The sequence below is a fragment of the Ambystoma mexicanum genome, chromosome 10 (genome assembly GCF_040938575.1).
Source record: "Ambystoma mexicanum isolate Mex_15411 chromosome 10, UKY_AmexF1_1, whole genome shotgun sequence".
NCBI classification, from domain to species: domain Eukaryota; kingdom Metazoa; phylum Chordata; class Amphibia; order Caudata; family Ambystomatidae; genus Ambystoma; species Ambystoma mexicanum.
The window spans coordinates 322154953-322173434 of record NC_090932.1 but is presented as its reverse complement, the minus strand read 5'-3'; the positions used below and the strand labels follow the sequence as shown (position 1 = coordinate 322173434).

The 18482-nt window shown below is 45.7% G+C and overlaps 1 protein-coding gene across 1 annotated transcript in view; it reads right to left on the bottom strand.

The window, feature by feature from the left end:
- LOC138493169 (disintegrin and metalloproteinase domain-containing protein 9-like) overlaps positions 1 to 18482 on the bottom strand; it is a 4098706-nt gene that overhangs the window by 267460 nt on the left and 3812764 nt on the right. The window contains exon 19 of the mRNA XM_069620352.1: positions 1871 to 1999. Within this exon, the coding sequence (XP_069476453.1) occupies positions 1890 to 1999 (110 nt within the window). The 3' untranslated portion in view covers positions 1871 to 1889. The remainder of the gene's footprint in view (positions 1 to 1870; positions 2000 to 18482) is intronic.

Sequence of the window (18482 nt, the reverse complement as noted above, 5' to 3'; positions counted from 1 at the left end):
CCAAGCGGACTACCTGTCCCGACACCCGAGAGACCTTGCCGGAGGGGACGAGACGCCCGTGGACGACACAGAGGTCAGAGTCACAAGGGTTACACAGGCATCGGTCCCCAAGTCCATGTCAGTCACTGATGTCGCGTAGGTGACCCATCAGGACTCATGCATGCAGGAGCTGACCGAGCAGTTGAGGTCGGGACGATGGAAGGACTTCTTGAGCATCACACAAACCCGCACACCAAAGGCGCAAGCCTTCCTCCGAGGGCTATGAAATTTGAGGTGCGAGCTCACGATAGGGCCAGAGCTTGTGCTGCTCCAGGGGACGGAATTGGTGATCCCTGTGTCTCTTCATTAGATGGTGATTGAACTCGCCCATGTGGGCCACCAAGAAGTTACCAAGACAGTGGCGAGACTTTCCGAGAAGGTTTGGGTTCCGGAGATGGAGACAAAGGTTGCTGTATGCACCTGGTGCCATGCAGTGAGGCCCCTGCATGGCACGCGCAGATGCCCCGTGGAAAGCCCTCAGCATGGACTTTGGAATTGTACTTCAGTCCTAGCACTTCTTGGTGCTGTTGGATTAATTCTCAAGAGACCCAGTGGTACATTGTTTGGACTCCACTACGACCAGGGCCGTCATACCGGTGTTGAAAGAGAAATTTGCCACCTTTTGGGTTCCTGGAGTTGGTGAGGTCGGACAATGGGTCCCCCTTCCAGAATGAGGAGCTGGCCATGTTCCTTGCTTCATATGGGGTGGAGCACCACCGGATCACGCTGTGCTGGCCTGGATCCAACGATGACATGGAGCAGTTTACGCGGACCCTGAACAAGGCCTTCCGCATCGCCCTGGAGTGGGGATAGGCAATGGAGACCGCACTCACAGAATTCCTCATGGCATACCACACGACGCCACACTCCACCACAGCTGTATCCCAGCGGAGGTCAATAATCCCGGAGCAGGAAGCCTGGTTGCCGGGAGTGGTAGAACCCGCACTAGTGAGAAGCAGACAGGGAGTCGACTCGCCGCGGCCTGGTGGAGCAGCCCCTGGAAATTGGCGATCAAGTGGTGGCCAGGGACAGGAACCCCACGTACAAGCTATGTCTTCTTCACCATCCGATCACCTGGAGGGTGGAGGCTCATTAAGGGACAATGATCACCATGAACCGCAAAGTAACTTCCCTCACCCCCAACGGCAGCTGGTTCCGACGCATCCGAGGCACTCAGATGAGGGACAACTCAGAGAGTGAGGATGGCCAGCCCCATTGCCGAAACAGAGACAGAGAGCTGCCAACAGGGGGCGATAACTGGAGCAACAACCACCGCGACGCAGAGAGCACCAGTGGTTCGGTGCAAAGCCTGGCGAGATATCCCAAGCATGCGAGCCGCCGACTCCCTGAGAGGCTGAGAGACTATGTGATGGAGTAGGCAGTGGTGAATCGCAAGTATAAGTGACATCGTTCAGTGGTGTTTGTTGGTATCAAATGTTCTTGTTTGGAGGACAGTTGGAAGGAGATGATATGGCGCGCGTGGGTACCGTGTCCGGTGACTTACGCTTGCCGCAGTTAATAAAAGGGGAGGTTTTCCCGCCCTGGACAGATACTCCCAGTTACCAACCCAAGACGACTGGCGTCTTCATTCCATGGCGCGGGGCTAACAAGAACGGGCCTATAAGACTTAGGAGATGTTTTGTTTTATGCGGTACCTTAAGTAAGGTTAGATAATATGCCAGTTATACTGTGCACTATAAACTGTTGTTATTATATACACAGTACAAATACTCAAAATTAAATCCTTCAACTCATTCAGACAAGCTAAAAATTTTATTTCCATATCTCTTTTTAAAAATATTTCAGTTATTCACCTCGGTTCGATACTTACTCTCTCTTAACCACGTTACCTATCTTGTTGTTTTCACAATTGCAACTGGGATAATAATTGAAACAGCAATACTGAAGGTGACCAATTTTCGCATTGCATGCCAAGACATATTGAAAGACCCTGTTGCAGCTGAAAAAATAAAATGCATACATGGGTTACTTTATCTGGTACACACCAATAAGCACATTTTCTAACAATTTGTACAATGAAGTTGAAATAATACTTTCCTTTTCAATTGACAACTTTGGACCAAGCTTTAAAGAACACAAGCATCCACAAATTGTTGTAGATTATACATGAAAAGTAAACAGTAAGATATCATTATAACGACAGCTTCCATGCCGTTTCATGTTGGCCGCCATTATTGATCTCCCATGTGTGCGTTACACAGATCAAAGCATATTCACTACAAAATACATATCGGGTCTAGTTATCAAAACTTGTTTCAATGGTTATATCCTATAGAAAAATGCGTTTAGGAATCAGACCCACCGTGTAGTGTACCATATGAAGCCTGCCAAAAAAACCTGCACCATGTGGTCATGCTTTTTTAAGGTTTCCATTCCTCAGGTAAAATTAGGTTGTGAGTAAGCATTTCCACGATCAAACAGTAATTAAAAAGTTACTAAAAGTGACATTATAAAACAATTAAAACAAGAAAAGCAGATTTCCTTTTCCAGTATTCATGCTTACAACCATTAGCTCTACACATTTTAAACAATCATTGGGCCTCATTATGATATTGGCGGTAGCCGTGCCTATAATACAGGCATGACTGCCGCCGGTATCATTTTTTTTCCAGTGCCCAGGAATAGGCAATTACTGGGTCATTATGGCCTTGCCAGACCCGGTAATCGCCCATTCCCGGGCGCCTGAAAAAATTATTCCCCATTCCCTATAGGGCTCAATGGGAATGGGGTAGCCGGATGCACCTGCACCATACGTGAATGGTGCCGATGCATCCGACATGCTCTGTTCGCGGGTGCCGGTCCACCCGCCAGGTCAGGCGGGCAGAAAGGCATCCACCCGCAGAACTCGTAGTTTGCCGGTCCGGGAACTACGATACCGGCAAGCTTGCTGGTACCGTAGTTCCCGGACCGGCAAGCTTGTAATGACCCCCATTGTCAATAACTGAAATTGGTATTGGTTTAACTTAAGTTGATCATCACTCATAACAGCACCATTCCTTAACCCTATAAAGTAGGCCCAAAAATAAATACAAAGCTGTTTGTCCAATACATATGAATCGTAACCGCTATCTCCTCATACAGGATATTTTCTGGGAATTAATAATTTAAAGCGGGAAACCGTTCATTTCATTATCACATCCATAAAGAAGATTTTACCAATCTAACAATATAGGAAACCTGTGGTCATCATTAAGTAGTAAGCAGCTTGACTCATTCATACAGCATACCTGTTCTATATTGATTGTGGATTTAATGTAGGGTGAAGATACAGATGCATAGAATGTGTATCATGGATAAAGCTGGATTTACATTAACATACTATCTGTGTTGCGTTTACCTGTCATACTCTAAATTTTAATACATTACTCGGGTAAGTTGGATGGGCATTCAAATGAGATATTGCTCACATCAGCCCCCAGAGCGACAGCAGACTTCAAATCTAGAAGTGGTGTGTGTGTGTGTGTGTATGTGTGTGTGCCTCTGTTGCGGTACTGTTTTGTAGGTTTACATTCCTATTTGTTTGCTATGCCAAGCTATGGTTCTCATCTTCTGTCAAATGCTATGAGATATGTGTCATTTTATGCAATGTTTGCCTCTTAGGATCTCTGTGTTTTGTTTGCAAATCTCTATGGCCACCCTCGACATCGAGGCCCTATATACCAACATCCCACATATAGAGAATTTACTTGTTGTTGATCAAGTACTACAAGAGTTGAATCCACCTTCACTGATTCCAATATTCTTCATACTTCAACTGGCGGAAATAGCACTCACGAAAAAATTCTTCAAGTACAAAGACTCTTTTTTTTAACAATGCTCAGGGACAGCTATGGGCGCTACCTTGGCGCATTCCCTGCCAACTTGTATGCTGCTAACTTTGAAGCCCAACATATACATAGCAACGATAATCCGTATACCAACCAACTAACAATCTACAAACGCTATATAGATGATATTCTGGTGATCTTTACTGGAGATGAACAGACATTTCTTAAATTCATGGAGTGGTTCAATTCAAGAAACAGGTACCTTAAATTCACACATTGTTTGAATAAGGAGGTAATACACTTTTTGGACGTGGACATTCAGGCCAAGGATGGTATACTTACAACTACCAGCTTTAGGAAACCTACTGACCGAAATGCTTTGTTGGAATATTCCAGTTTCCATCCCAAACGATTAGGACAAAATCTACCTTTCTGGAAATGTTTGCGTTATAGGAGGAACTGTTCAACACTGCAGGAGTATGATACACAATCAGATATCCTGCGCGATCGATTACATAAGAGAGGCTACCCTAAAAAGATCATCAGGGAAGCTAGAAAGAGAGCCCGCAATATCGAACGTGATAGCACACTGCAACAGACCCGGAAACTAGCAAAAGAACACACCATTACTGCAGTTCTTAGCTACTCCGACAACACCAACAGAATCAAGAAGGAGATTCTCAAGCTTTGGCCCATATTGAATACTGGAGATACCATCCTACCACTCCCACAGTTTACAATAAAGAAAAGGAAAAACCTTCGGGACATCCTTATACAATCATATCAACCCCGATGCCCCACAACAACAAGGGCACCTTTGGAATTCTGCAGCCCTGGTAGGACATTCGCCATGTGGCCAATGTAATGTCTGCAGACTGACCACCCAGACCAAAGAGCTGGCCCTGGGTCTACATACGCCATGGCAACCGAAACATTACGCTAACTGCAACAACACTAATGTAGTATGTCTGATTGAGTGCCCATGCAGACTCAAATACAATGGTATGACAACTAGACTGGTCAAAAAGCGGATCCAAGAACATATGTCATGCATCAGACAACAGAGGGAAAATTAACCTTTGGTGGCACATTTCTGTGCACTCCACCACTCCCCTTTAGACCTTGAATGGTCTATAATTGAGAAAGTGTTGTGTCCTTGGATGGGGGAGGGAGGGCATGCAAGCCCTTTTACTTGAACGTGAACAAAACTGGATCTTCCGCCTCAAAACTGATAAGGAGGGCCTTAATGAGTCAATAGTTTGGCACACCTTGGCCATGTTCACTTAATCATGACTATACACCACAGGCCACTTCTTTTTGATCCACATAGACTAACACTGCCATTTTCTGGCCATGACATGAGTCTCTCCACCTCTTAGGCATGCTCCGGGGCCTCACCCCTCGCATGAGCTCACAGGAGTTCACACAATAATACCATACAAGAGCGGTTCCATCTTGAGATTGATTGTCATACTATCAATAGCCCACTCACAAGAGTGTTACAAGTCAGCAGTTTAGATTCTGTGATCATAAGCAATAACCCCCAGGCCAATTGGTTTGTTCCACCCCGGCCTCTTATTCCCATTCATTGCAATAACAACTTCTGGAGGCCAACTATGATTTACATGCCATGTATGCTGCACATCAGCTACTATTACTTCAATTCCATAGACTAAAGGAGAATCCAAGTGAACACGGATGCAGTAATGATGCAGTCCACTGTGTGGTGCAGCGCATTCTGAGGAATCATGTTGACTGACTTGCCTGGCTTTCAGAACCAGACTCACGCACGCTCAGTTACACGTTCAACCCATGAGGATTCTGTTAATTTGTTTGTAGGCAGAACCACTCATGCCATTTCAAATTCCGGACCTTTGCTGGGAGCCCACGACTCGCAAGCATTTCTACGGCGTACACAATTTCAGGCACTGTCCGCCTCAGTCGCTCATGTCACGGAGAAAGGGATAGAGTGTTGTCTTTTCTTTTTTCTTCCCACTCTAACGAGCGTTGCAATTCCTTTTCCCCTCCCCTTCTTCATGTCTCCTCCTCTCCTCTTTGTAGGGTAATGGCGTGCAAAAACCTGAGTACCCGTTCCCCAGCCTTGAATATCTGGACGGCCGTCACCATAAGCAACGAGACAATGTACACACACGCCTCTGTATGCATTTATGAACACGTGCACTCAGGCACTACAGGTAGGAGGAACAACTTTCAGATGGTTCTAGGTCACAATGGGTTATGTGTTCTAATATGGCCCCCTATGGCTTACATATACAATAGACATTCCCATACCAGCATTTGTGATAATGGGCTCGGGCAGTATATTGGAGCGTGCACATGCACGCACTTTTATCCCAAGTAAGAACAGTGTTTTGCAACTCCTCTGATTGGGGAAATCACATGATAAACGTCATAGGTGATTCACATCTAGGTTCATGTCATAGAAGGGAAAAGCGGACTAGAACTGGTACAATTAATTTTCCATTTTTGTGAGGACACTATAAATTATTTAGTTTGGTGTGTTACAAAACCTTGCTACTATCAGCACTGTTTAATTCAAATTAATTTAGGTTTGCAACATTTTTGAGTGACACTGGTATTGTTTGATTAATTTCAAGGTCATTTATCTGCTCACTGGCTTTACAGCAGTACTAATAAGGAGTGTTGAAGCAGTCTGAGATCCTTCCTTCACATTCCACATACATCTGCAATGACACGAAGACTGTCCTGAAGAAAGTGGTACATTTACTTAAATACCACTGAAACCGGTAGACCAAGAACTTTAAGGAATTACTTGTTCTTGCTTCCACATTCAGTGGGTATCTTCTTTAAGGCACCTCCGGAAGTGTGTGCAAGCCTTCTCTGTCTTCTACAGCTTCATGATTGAAAAATTAAACGTGAACAATCTGTAGGTTCACATATAGATGTTGAGTTATCATATAACCCGTTTTATTAAATCGATAAATCTGATTATCGTTTATTAACATCTACTCACATTAGATTAGAACTACAGGTCATTAAAATTGTATATTTACCGCAAATAGACTGACCTAGTGTGTGATTTTTCTACCCTTCTTTTTTATTACTGCTAGTCACGTCTGCATGTTCCACGCAGTGTGGTTGACTATATTTTGCCAACAGGAGATTGCTCTAGCTTCCTAACATTATTTGCTTTCAGGTGCATACTAGAATTGTGGTCAATATTTCCATTCCGTATCCTGTCTACTTTTAGATAAGTGGCACACCAGCACATTCTAGCACTAGAGGGAAAGTAGGTAGTGGTAGATAGAACTTCATCCTATCCCACTGTCTTCTTTGTATGCATTCTGAACCCAAGGCTCTCCCAGAATTATGTGACTAATGTTGCTATTGTTCAACTAATTTGGGGTATTGTTCCATTATTGTGCTATAATTTTGTCGCTGGGACGAACCCTACAGAACTTTAGGCACCCTATTGTGTGTTTTTTGCCACAATCGGTACACCTTTTCAAACCAGATACTTGTGCGACCGACATCACGTGACATCACGTGTCGAGGAATTTTGAAAAAAGTTAGTTTTCTGACAAACATGTCAAAGAGGCTAGCTCCGTGTTCCTAAAGCAGCGTGTTAGCGCACGGAAAAAAGGAACTGAAATCAGGGCGTAGTGACGCGCTACTTATACGACGCCTGATGTCATGTCCTGGGCCGCCGAGCAAGACGGAACGATGGTCGACGGCCGGGTCAAGGTCCACTACGCCCCTTGTCGAAACCTTTCTGAGGGAATATCTATCAGATGAGGAATTTGTGGGAGAAAAGCAATCCATTGAAAGGATGTATCTACCAGGACAGTCCCCATATCCGACTACTAGAGAAGGTCTTCTCAAAGCCAATCTGTAATGAGGACCACCATGGATTGGGGATCAGAAGTCTGATCTCAGCTTGCCACCAATAAGCTGTGTGTGGCACATTCATAGTGTGGGCATGAGGACTGGAAGAACACAAACTGCAATGAGCATCAGCAGACTGTGGAACCTCCAGGCTGTTTTCTGATTGATAGGAAGAGGGGCACCCTTTCTAAAACTCCTTTGTCTCTGTCCATTGAAGGAAATCCTTGCTTAATGCAGAGTCCTACAGGAACCCTATGAACTCTAGCTTCTGTGCTGGGATTAGGGTGGACTTCTTGACATTGAACGACAGACCAGGTCGAACAAGAGGTCTGGTAGGAAATGAAGGTGAGAGGCAGCCAGAGATGGAGATGCTGACCTGACCATTCAGTCGTCTAAGTAGTGATACAAGTGTACACCCTTCAGATGAAGTAGCCCCGTCACCACCGCCATGAGTTTGGAAAACAACCTTGAAGCCAAGCTGAAGCTCAAGGGAAGATAACACCCCGGTCCTCTTGTTCACTATAATGGCACTGAATAGTATATTTCTTTGAAATTCTCGACTGTATGAAATTTTAGTACAGCCGAAAATTTCTAAAAATATACCATTCGGGTTTTTTTCTCAAAAATGTCTACATATACCTTTTTTAAAAAAAAAAACATTTTATTAGCGAATGAACACAGTCAAGACAAATATAATTATTACATTGTCACACCTTGTGGGTTTCACTGCCAATTTTCCCCAACATTTTCCCCCACCCCCATCAACCCCTGCCCAACCCCCCTCTTCCCCGTGTGGCCCCAGAGCAGCCGATTCAAGTGTCTCGTTGGAGCCTTCTATTCAAGCTTTTCCTATTATTAGTTCCACCTTGCGGTGAGAGTCTTTCTTCCATATTCACTTTTTAATTTCTCGCACATCTTCCCGGGATCTGATCTAGGGTTCACTTACACCTTCCATACTTTCCAGTGCCTCTGGTTTATGTCACCACTCTTTATCATTTATCATGCCGTCTGCGGCCGCCATTCCTATTCTGTTCACTCCCCTTGAGGCTGTCTACTGTCCATGGTTCTCCAGTTCTTTCATCCGACCGTGGCCTCTTTGGGCCGTACCTCTCAAGGAATGTTGCCCACTCCATTTCCCTTGATGGGGCCAAGCCGTGTATCTGCCCAGTCAGCTGTTCCATCCTATACATATCCATGGCTTTCAGGGCCCATTGTTGTTCACCTGAGAGTTTCTCTCTCTTCCATCCCCCTGCCAGGCACGCCCTAGCTGCCAACAATAGGTAGTGGGGACTATGGGGGAGTTTCACCCATTCCCCCTCCACTATCTCCATCCCAAACAGTACCAGCCGGGGGACCTGATGTCTTTCCACCCCATCCAAGGCCTTTATCCATCCCAGGACCTCCTTCCAATACTCTTGTGCCTTCCCACATGACCACCACATATGCCAGTAATCTGCTTTTTTCCACACTTCCTCAAGCAATGGGAGTGTGACCCTGGGTACATTTTTGATAGTCTTATTGAGTCCCACTGCCACCTATATAAAGGTTTGATCCCGTGCAACTTGTACTGACAAGCAATGGAAGTTCGGTGCGCATTCTCACATAGCATTCTCCACTGGTCGACATCCAGGTCCATTCCCATATCCCTCTCCCATTTCCTCCTACACGTTTCGATCTCCCCTCCCTGCACCTCCAATAGGACCTGGTACAGTTTGGATATCAACACATTCGTTCCCCTCATTGAACTCATTACCGTTTCTGTGCCCGTCAGTTCCCACTACAGCTTGTCCTTCCATTTTCCTGACATCAACACTCCCTTTAGCTGCAGGTATTTGAATACTGAGATCTTACCTAGGCCCATGTGCACCTCAAGTTCCGCTACGTCTATAAATTCACCCTACTTGAGGACTTGTCCTACTCTTTCCAGTACCGCATCAAACCAATCCTGCAATCTGGCATGGTCCGGGATGCGATCACGTATTGGGGGGCCCATATATGACTCCGAGGGGACGGCCAGGTTGTGACTCCTGCCATTTCTTTTTCGACCCACCACAGCGTCGAAAGCGGACCGAGAATTCTATGTGCCTTTACCTTTTTCAGGATCGCCTTCTGAGGTGCCCAGAGCCATTCCCCCTGAGTGAACGGCCTCCATTGGTAATTTTTGATACCCATCCACTGCTTCTGCTTGTCCACCCGCAGGTGGGGGACCAAGGGTCGAAACTGGGCAGCTCTATGGTAGGTGCGCATGTCGGGAAGGCCGACTCCACCCTTTTCTTTGGGCTGTACCAGTATTCTATATGCAACCCTCTGCTTCTTTCCTTGCCATAGAAATTTCCCAATTCTCCTTCTTAAATCTACAAAGTGTAGGTCCGACAGCTATATTGGCAATGCTTGGTTTAGGTACATTACCCGAGGGAGTAGTGTCATCTTAACAGCATTTAATCTGCCCAACCAGGAAATGGTAAGCCTCGACCATGTTTCCAGTTCTCCAAAAAGCCTGTGCAGCAATGGAGGGAAGTTCAACTCATACAGTATATCTAGTTCCTTGGCTATTCTCACCCTCTGGTATTTTATGCTTTCATCTTCCGCCAGTATCCCCAAGCCGGCCCATTCCCCTCTCTTTTCCCCAGGTTCGCCTCTCAAGGGAAGGAGAACAAACTTGCTTACATTTATTTTAAACCCCGGCACTCTCCCATAATCCTCCAGTGTCTAAAGTACCCTTGGGACTGATGCAGGTATCTCTGAGAGGCATAACAGTACGTCATCTGCATACATCATCTGCATACATACTTATTTTGTGGCCATCCTCTCCCACCTTAATGCCGCTTATTTCGTCATCCTCCCTTATCTTCTCCCTTAGGGGCTCGATCAGATCAAAAAGCAGAGGTGACAAGGGACACCTCTGCCTTGTGCCAATTTTCCATTCACAACCACCCTCGCTGTGGGGCCTGAGTAGATTGCACCGATAGCCTGACACATTCTGTCCCCAATCCCTATTTTCCACATTATTGCAAATAAGAAACCCCATTCGACCCGGTCGAAGGCCTTTTCTGCATCTAAACTCAACAGTGTATAGTCGGCCAGGTCCCCTGTGACATGTTCCATGAGATCCAGGCTTTTCCCATCCCATTTGGTCTGGGTGGACGATACGGGGCATCTTTTCTTCGAATCGTGTTGCTAGGACACGTGTGAATATTTTTTCATCCATGTTTAAGAGTGAAATAGGACCGTACGATGAGCATTGGGCTGGATCCCTTCCCTCCTTTGGTATTACCCTTATCAGTGCCCTGCTAAATGTTGCTGGCACCTCCCCCGTGTCCAAGATATGATTATATAGCTTCACCATGTGATGTATCAGGACCCCTGTGTATCTCTTATAGAACCCTATGGTGAAACCATCTTCTCTTGGTGTTTCCCATTCGGAAGGCGAGTGATCGCCTCCTGGACCTCATCAACGGTTATCAGGCTCTCTAGGTGGTCTACCTCTGGGCTTGTGAGCCAGGTCATTTTCACATCTTGCAGGTACTGCACCTTCCTCCTTGGGGACTTCTGATTTATAAAGCTTCTCATACTATTGGGCGAAGCCTTCTGCTATATCTTTTGGTGTGCTCCTGAGACCCTCTTCAGGATCTTCCAGAGTGGACACCCATCTTTCCGCCCTCTGCGCCCACAGCCTTGTTGCTAAAAGTGCCTCCGCTTTGTCCCCTTTTTCATAATATTTCAGTTTAAGGTATCTTACCTTCCCCAGAGTTTCCCAAATTCAAAGCACTTTCAATTCAGCCCTCTTTATCAGCAATTCCTCCCTCATCTCATCTGCCCTTCCCCTCGTGCATGCATCCTTTCCTCCCATTCAACTATCTCTTTTCAAAGCCTCTCTTCCTGTAGGCCCCTTTCCATTTTCCGTTGCACGCCCTTTCTTATCAGGAGCCCTCTCCAAGTTGCTTTTCCCGCATCCCAGAGTACCCCGGCCCGCACCTCCCCAATATCATTTATCTCAAAGTATTCTGCTATTGTTTAGCTAGTTGGTCCGCAACATGTGAGTCTTTCCAGAGCAGTTTGTTGCAGCGCAAGCTGCTATCTGGTCTGTGAAGCCCTTCTATATCTAGAGTCATCCGGACCATATAACGGTCAGTCCATCCCACCGGTCTGATATCGCAGCTCGTCACCCTCGTCCCCTGATCCCTGTTCAGCAATAAATAATCAATCCTTGTGTATGTAGTGTGCAGTGCAGGGAAAAAGGTGTAACCTCTCTCTCGCAGGTGTTGCATTCTGCACATGTCCACTAGTCAGCGTGCCTCTATTGCGTGCCCTAGTCTATCTTCTCCGCCTTGAGATGCTTCCTCTCCCATTTTTCATTCGCACAGGAATTAAAATCTCACTCTATGATATATAGCACTGCTTCCAGCCTTTGTACTGCGTCCAATGCTCTCTGTATGAATCCTACTTGTCCCTGGCTGGGTGCATATACCATGGCCAGTACTACTCTTGCCCCTTCCAAAGTGCCCTGTAGTATCAGCTGCCATCCCTCCAGCAGTTTGTCCACTACACACTCCTGTAGTCTACATTGTTTATGCAGGACCATTCCTACTCCCCCTCTCATGGTCGTCCCAGAGGCCCAATGGGCCTGTCCTATACCAACCCATCTCAGAGCCCGCTCTTCCCCTTTCACCTTTCGTGTTTCCTGCAAAAAAAGCACATCTAGGGATGCTTTACGGAATTCCCTCGCCACTGAAGTTCTCTTTGTTGGTGAATTTAAAACTTTTACATTTAGTATGCCCACAACTACACCCCTATTAACTTCATCTTTTCCCATTTTGTTTATCCCTGCTTACCCGCCTTTTCCTCCCCTTTGTGGATATTGACTCTGCCACTGCCACATCATCTTTTCTATGGAGTCTACTTTTCCCCAGCCGGACACATGCCACCCTGAGGCCTAATCCGCTACCCAAACCCCCAATCAACCTTTTATCTGTTTGTAACTTTAACCTGTTGAATTCTCTAAAGGTCATTGAGACACACTCTTTTCTACAGAGGGCCACCGTGGAGTGGAGTTGTTTCCCTCCCTCCAGCCTTCACCCGGTCTCTTCTCAGGAATTAATATCTTGCGGCTGCTTTGGTGTCGTGGCTGTCTTGTGAGCCCATGGTCCATTCAGTCGCATGTATTTTCTTCCCGTTGATCTTCTTTTCCTTCTCTGCGGACCTGGGTTAGGTCGTGTCTTTTCCCTGCTCGTAGTCGGTCCTTCATGTGCCCTCATTCGACCTCCATTTCTGCGGTGAGGTGACGCAGGGCTTGTTCCGCTTCGTCCGCTGAAGTTTGTTTGTTTGTTTGTTTATTTATAATGCGCGCCAGACCCGTGGATATCAGGACGCAGTAACAAGAATATTTTCAGCTGACAAAGTTACGAAATACGTAGTTATAACGTGACAGTTAGATTACAATAGTGAAAATAGGTATGTACAATGCATATATATATACATAGAGAGCTTACAAGTTACAAAATACATAGTTATAAAGTAACATTTAGATTACAATAGTGAAAATATATATGTACAATACATATATACTGTTAGGGAGAATTCTCTGTAAAGGCTAATTTCCCAAACCTAGTGAGTCCCCCAGCAGCTTTGCTGGATTTTTGGGGTTTATTTTTTTCTCTTCTGCTAAGAGTGAGATTCTTTTGCTCCCACTCTTAGACATGATTTGAGGTGTTCCTTTAACTTTGCATGTGTTTTATGGGCTATGGGGTCTTTTACTCCATAGGGTCTCGTGTTTTTTTGATGTGGGTTACACAGCACCCTCTGTGCCGTAACCCGGGGTGTCATAGCGACCCCCCACATAGACTCCATACCCGGGGACTGACTACTGTCTCCCAGAGCATGTAAAGTCACCATTGGCTTTGCTAGTCCCAAATTATGAACAGAAACCAGTACAAACCATCATATTGTGGACGTACTGGTCGGGGCATTTCAATTGCCCCGGGGTCTGTTGTTCGAGGGGGCACGTCTCCGTCCCCCCTGATCGAGTTTTGGCTGGTGGCAGTGGATACTACTTTTTATATTCGACCGCGAAAATATCTCTATGGGATTTTCCCATTGTTCGAGGCTACCAATGTTAGTCTGAAAACCCCAAACCCCTAACCGTCGTGTTGCCCCCCCTTTGGGCAAGCACGCTCCGGTCTTCAGACAAACTTTGACAATCTGACAACCTCCTATTGGGGGTGTGGATCAATATACCCCCCTTTGACTGCATTCGTATCAGGCCCTATGCGCAATGTTTTCTAATAACATACACCTATCTTACTACCGTGGGCAATAACAAATAACATTAAGACACAAAGAAAACACAAAGAATCGATTCAGTTTATAACAATGGGATACATTTATTTATATACACACAGCTAAGCATAATATTTATTTTATTTATTTATTCACATTTGTATAGCGCACTTGCAGCCCATGGGCATCGAGGCGCTGTTACAAGTAAGTGTTGGATTCTTAATTCAGCAGATATGCATGAGACGAGAGGTCTTATGGATACATAATTACAGGCATAGTTACAAGTGAAGAATGATAATCATAATACAGTGACAGAATGCAGTCAGGTACTTTTCATACAAAGAGCTTGGTTTTAACCGCTTTGCGGAAGGCTTGGTGGGATTCAATCATTCTGATGTGAGGTGGCAGTGCGTTCCAGTGGGTGGCGGCCCGCGTGGGAAAGCTGGCACCACCGGCGCGCACCTTGCGTGATTTGGGCGTGACAATCGTGTTGGAATAGCACGTTCTTAATGGTCTGGTGGCAGAGTGCTTGGTGATTCTTTGGGTCAGGTAGGGTGGAGCAAGTTCATGGAGGCATTTGTGGGTGAGGGCAAGTGTTTTGAAAACAATCCTCTCTTTCACCGGAAGCCAGTGTGCCTGTCTTCTGACTTCTGAGATGTGGTCTTTTCTCGCGGTGCCTGTGGCAGCCCTAAGTGCATTATTTTGCACTAGCTGAAGTTTGGCCAGGTTCTTATTGGAGGTCCCAACGAGTAGGGCATTACAGTAGTCCAGCCTAGATCCAATTATTGCCCTGGCAATGGTGAGGCAATTCTGGCGTGACAGGAGAGGTCTGGCAGCGTTGAGGACTTTCGAGTAATAGGCTGAGGAGGAGGCAATGGCATTGACCTGTCTATCCATTGACAAGTCGGAGTCTAGGTAGACTCCGAGTGTCTTCACATGATTGGAGACCTTGATGGGAATGTTGTCAATAGTGAAGGAAGAGTACTGTACACCGAGGTTCCCCAACGTGGAAGGTGCTCCTATGAGGAGGAGTTCGGTTTTTTCACTATTGAGGCATAGCCAGTTGTCTGCCATCCATGATTGGATAGTGGAGTAGATGGTGGTAAGAGTTTTAGTATCCGCCAGGTAGTCGCCTGTGAGTGGGATGAGGACCTGGGTGTCATCCGCATAGTTGGTATACGAGATGCCCAGGGAGTCAAGGATGCTGAACAGTGGCCTCGTGAAGAGGTTGTAGAGCGTGGGCGCGATACATGAGCCCTGAGGCACACCGCAGGTGATGTGGCTAGGGGTGGCACAGGCTGAGTCGGAGAAGACTTTCATGGCCCTTTCTTGGAGGAAGGAGGAAATCCATTCACAAGCTTTGGGGGAAAAGTTAGCTTGGGTAGCTAGATGGTGACACAAGGTGTTGTGGTCCACCAGGTCAAAGGCGGCGGATAGATCCAGGAGCAGAAGGAGAGCAGGTTTCCCTGCGTCTCTTAGATCGTCCATTTGGTTCTTTAGGTCCAAGAGAGCCGTTTCGGTGCCGTGTCGTGGGCGGAAGCCAGATTGCCGCAGGCCAAGGAGACGGTTTTCTTCAAGGAACTTTTGGACTTGCAGGTAAGCTGCTTTGTCCAAGATTTTCAGCAGGAAGGGTACAGTGGTGATAGGTCGATAATTCCCCGGGATCGTTGGGTCCAGCGAGGGTTTTTTGAGGAGTGGGCGTACCCAGGCCTCCTTAAGTCCGGTTGGAACGTGGCCAGACTGGAAGGATGAATTAATGAATGCTGTAAGGAAAGGAGCTAGGATCTGTGCTGAGTCTTTAATGAGACTAGCTGGACAGGCATCTCCCTTACAGTTGGAGGGTTTGATGGACTTGAGCAGGGTGATGACCTCGTGCTCAGTGATATCTTTGAAGTCAAAAGATGGAGAGGGATTAGTGGTGGACGGTGTGGTGGGTTGACTATGTAGGTTAGCTATGAGGCGGATAATGCAGGCAGTTCTAATGCTATGTCTAATTTGCACCTTTTATACTTCTGGTGCAAAGCTACCATGCAGTAACTATGTAAGCCTGTGCTGCAAGTGTGTGGTTCTAATGCAATCTAATGCAATCCAATGCAAGCGCTAGCATCCATCACCTTCATGGGTAAATCCACACCATCCTCTCACTTTAAACAATCCCTGTCTGGTTTCCCCTTCTCCCAAAGCTCTGTGTGTGTGTGTGTGTCTGTTCTTATCAATCAATTTAAAGCCTAGGCCAAACATTACTTCCCATTCTGCATGTGCCAGGTCAGTCAGTATCTGCCTCTCAAGATCTGGTCACTCGAACTCCCAAGCTCTCGATCTCATCAGAGCGTCATCAGGCTGCTGCACCAAGACACCTTCTCCTCTCGCATCTAGCACTGCACCATCTCCAGCCAACAGCCAGCAACCTCAGCAACCCCTCTGTGGCTCTCTCCAACTCTAGTGCAGTCCCACTCTCGTGCAGCCTCCAGCAACCAACAACTCCAGCCCATTCTAGCCTCCTGGTTATAGTGTTCTTTGACGCACAGAATGTCTAAGAATGTCTCTCCCTCAGCGTTTAGCAAAATGCCTGTCAGTCTGCTGTTTGCGTGTGTGTTACTTGCATGGCATGTCCTGTCGAGTGCTATCAGCGTGATCTCATATCTCAGCCTTGGCCTTTCGAGTATGTTGCGAAATACATCATCTATTCACTGTTCATACCATTCTCTCCACTGTAGGCATCACTCTGCATTACAAAAGCACTATTAGGCCCCGTTCTTAAAGCACCTCTTCTGTGTGAAAAGGCTTCCCTCTCTCCTGTCTATCCACTCACTTCACGCAGCCCCCACCTTTTGCAGCCTCTGCGAAGCACACCAGCCAAGCTGATAAGCTTCCTTTCGCTCTGTGTTCCTGCCAAGCAAATGTTTCTGAACAGTGTACCATAACATTTCTTCGCACTGGCCAGTGCGAACAACTTCTGTCTTTCTCCATCAGCAAATGGCTCAGGCCTCGTGCCTCGTTCTGAATGCTTCCTAGCGTGTAACATTTCTCTCGCAATGCAAGCACTAGCTAAATGCAAAACTCATTCTAGGTGTATACTCAATCATACATACATACATGTGTGACAGCGTGTCAAATATATCTCTAACGTGTCTCTATAAAGCATAACAATGTGTGTCATTCTAAATGGAATATGACACTGTGTGTGTAGTGCAAGCAATGCATTTTCTCTCTCAGCCTAAGCGTTATTTCTAATGCAAATATAGATGCATAGCATATCATGGTGAGTATATATTGTGTCTCTAAAACACTACATGGCACTTCAGATATATGGCAGTGCCAGTGTCATTCTATTGTGCAATAGTGCAAAAGTGCAAAGTGGCAGCATGTTTCTCATCATTCTAAATGGCAAGCACTATAAGCGTAACATGTATCATTCTAAAAGCATATTGCAATTGCAATGACAGTCTAATATGTGATAGTGTCTACTTCAGCAATGTACTATGGATAGCTAAACAGAATGCAATAATGGATTGATTCCATAGCAAAGAGTATGGATTGGGTAATGGATATTCTACAGAGAGTACTTATGATTTCATCATAATGATAACAATCCCAGGCTCCTCATTTTATCCAATTCCACAATCCCCCTTTTTATCATTTAATAAATCATAACAAAATATAGCATATCATAGCATAGCAATCGTGGTATGCTAATACCAAGTAAATATTGCAAAAGGGAAAAAACATTTTTCTCAGGATGCAAAAAACCCTTTTAAAAAGTGCAAGCATTTCACTCTATCAGTGGCAAGCTAAAATATTCAAATGCAAAGCTGCAAATGTATCAGAAATCAGAATAGCATAGCCAAAGGTCAAAGGTCAAAAGTCGAGCAAAAAGTCAGAAGTCAAAGTGTCTACAAGCCAAAGGTGTGAAAGTGTCCCTACAAGCAGAAAACGAAAATGCAATGCATACAATCAATGCACAAGTACTGTGCATACAGGTGTTTCCAGTTCAATGTGTCAAGCTCAAAATATGACAATCACTTTCACAGGTTTCAAAGGTCAGTACAGATGTTAATAGCCAAACTGGCCAAACATTCCAGTGATCAATGCATACATATCAGTGCATACATGCAGTGTATTGGTCATATAGGCCATTTCAGTTATATTCCAGTCCAAGGTATTTCCAAGTCACATATGCGGTATGTGTGTCCTCACAACCGTGCACAGTACAAATTCAGTTTCTGATGCAAAAGGTTCAGCCAAGGAATGTCAACAAGGATACAATGTCAACGAAGCGAGTGTTCACAAACGGATCATGTGTTCACAACGAGCATAACAGTGTTCAGCAAAAGGTCAAAGTTCAGGTTGCAAAGTGTTCTCCACAACAGCAAAGTGTGAACAAACGTGAAGCAGCAAAGTGTTCAAGCCAATAATGTTCAGCCCAATCAATGTTCAGGCAGCAGAAACGTGTACAAGCCAATTCAGGTTGGCCTGCTTGATATATGCCAGCAAGATTTTGCACAGAGCTCC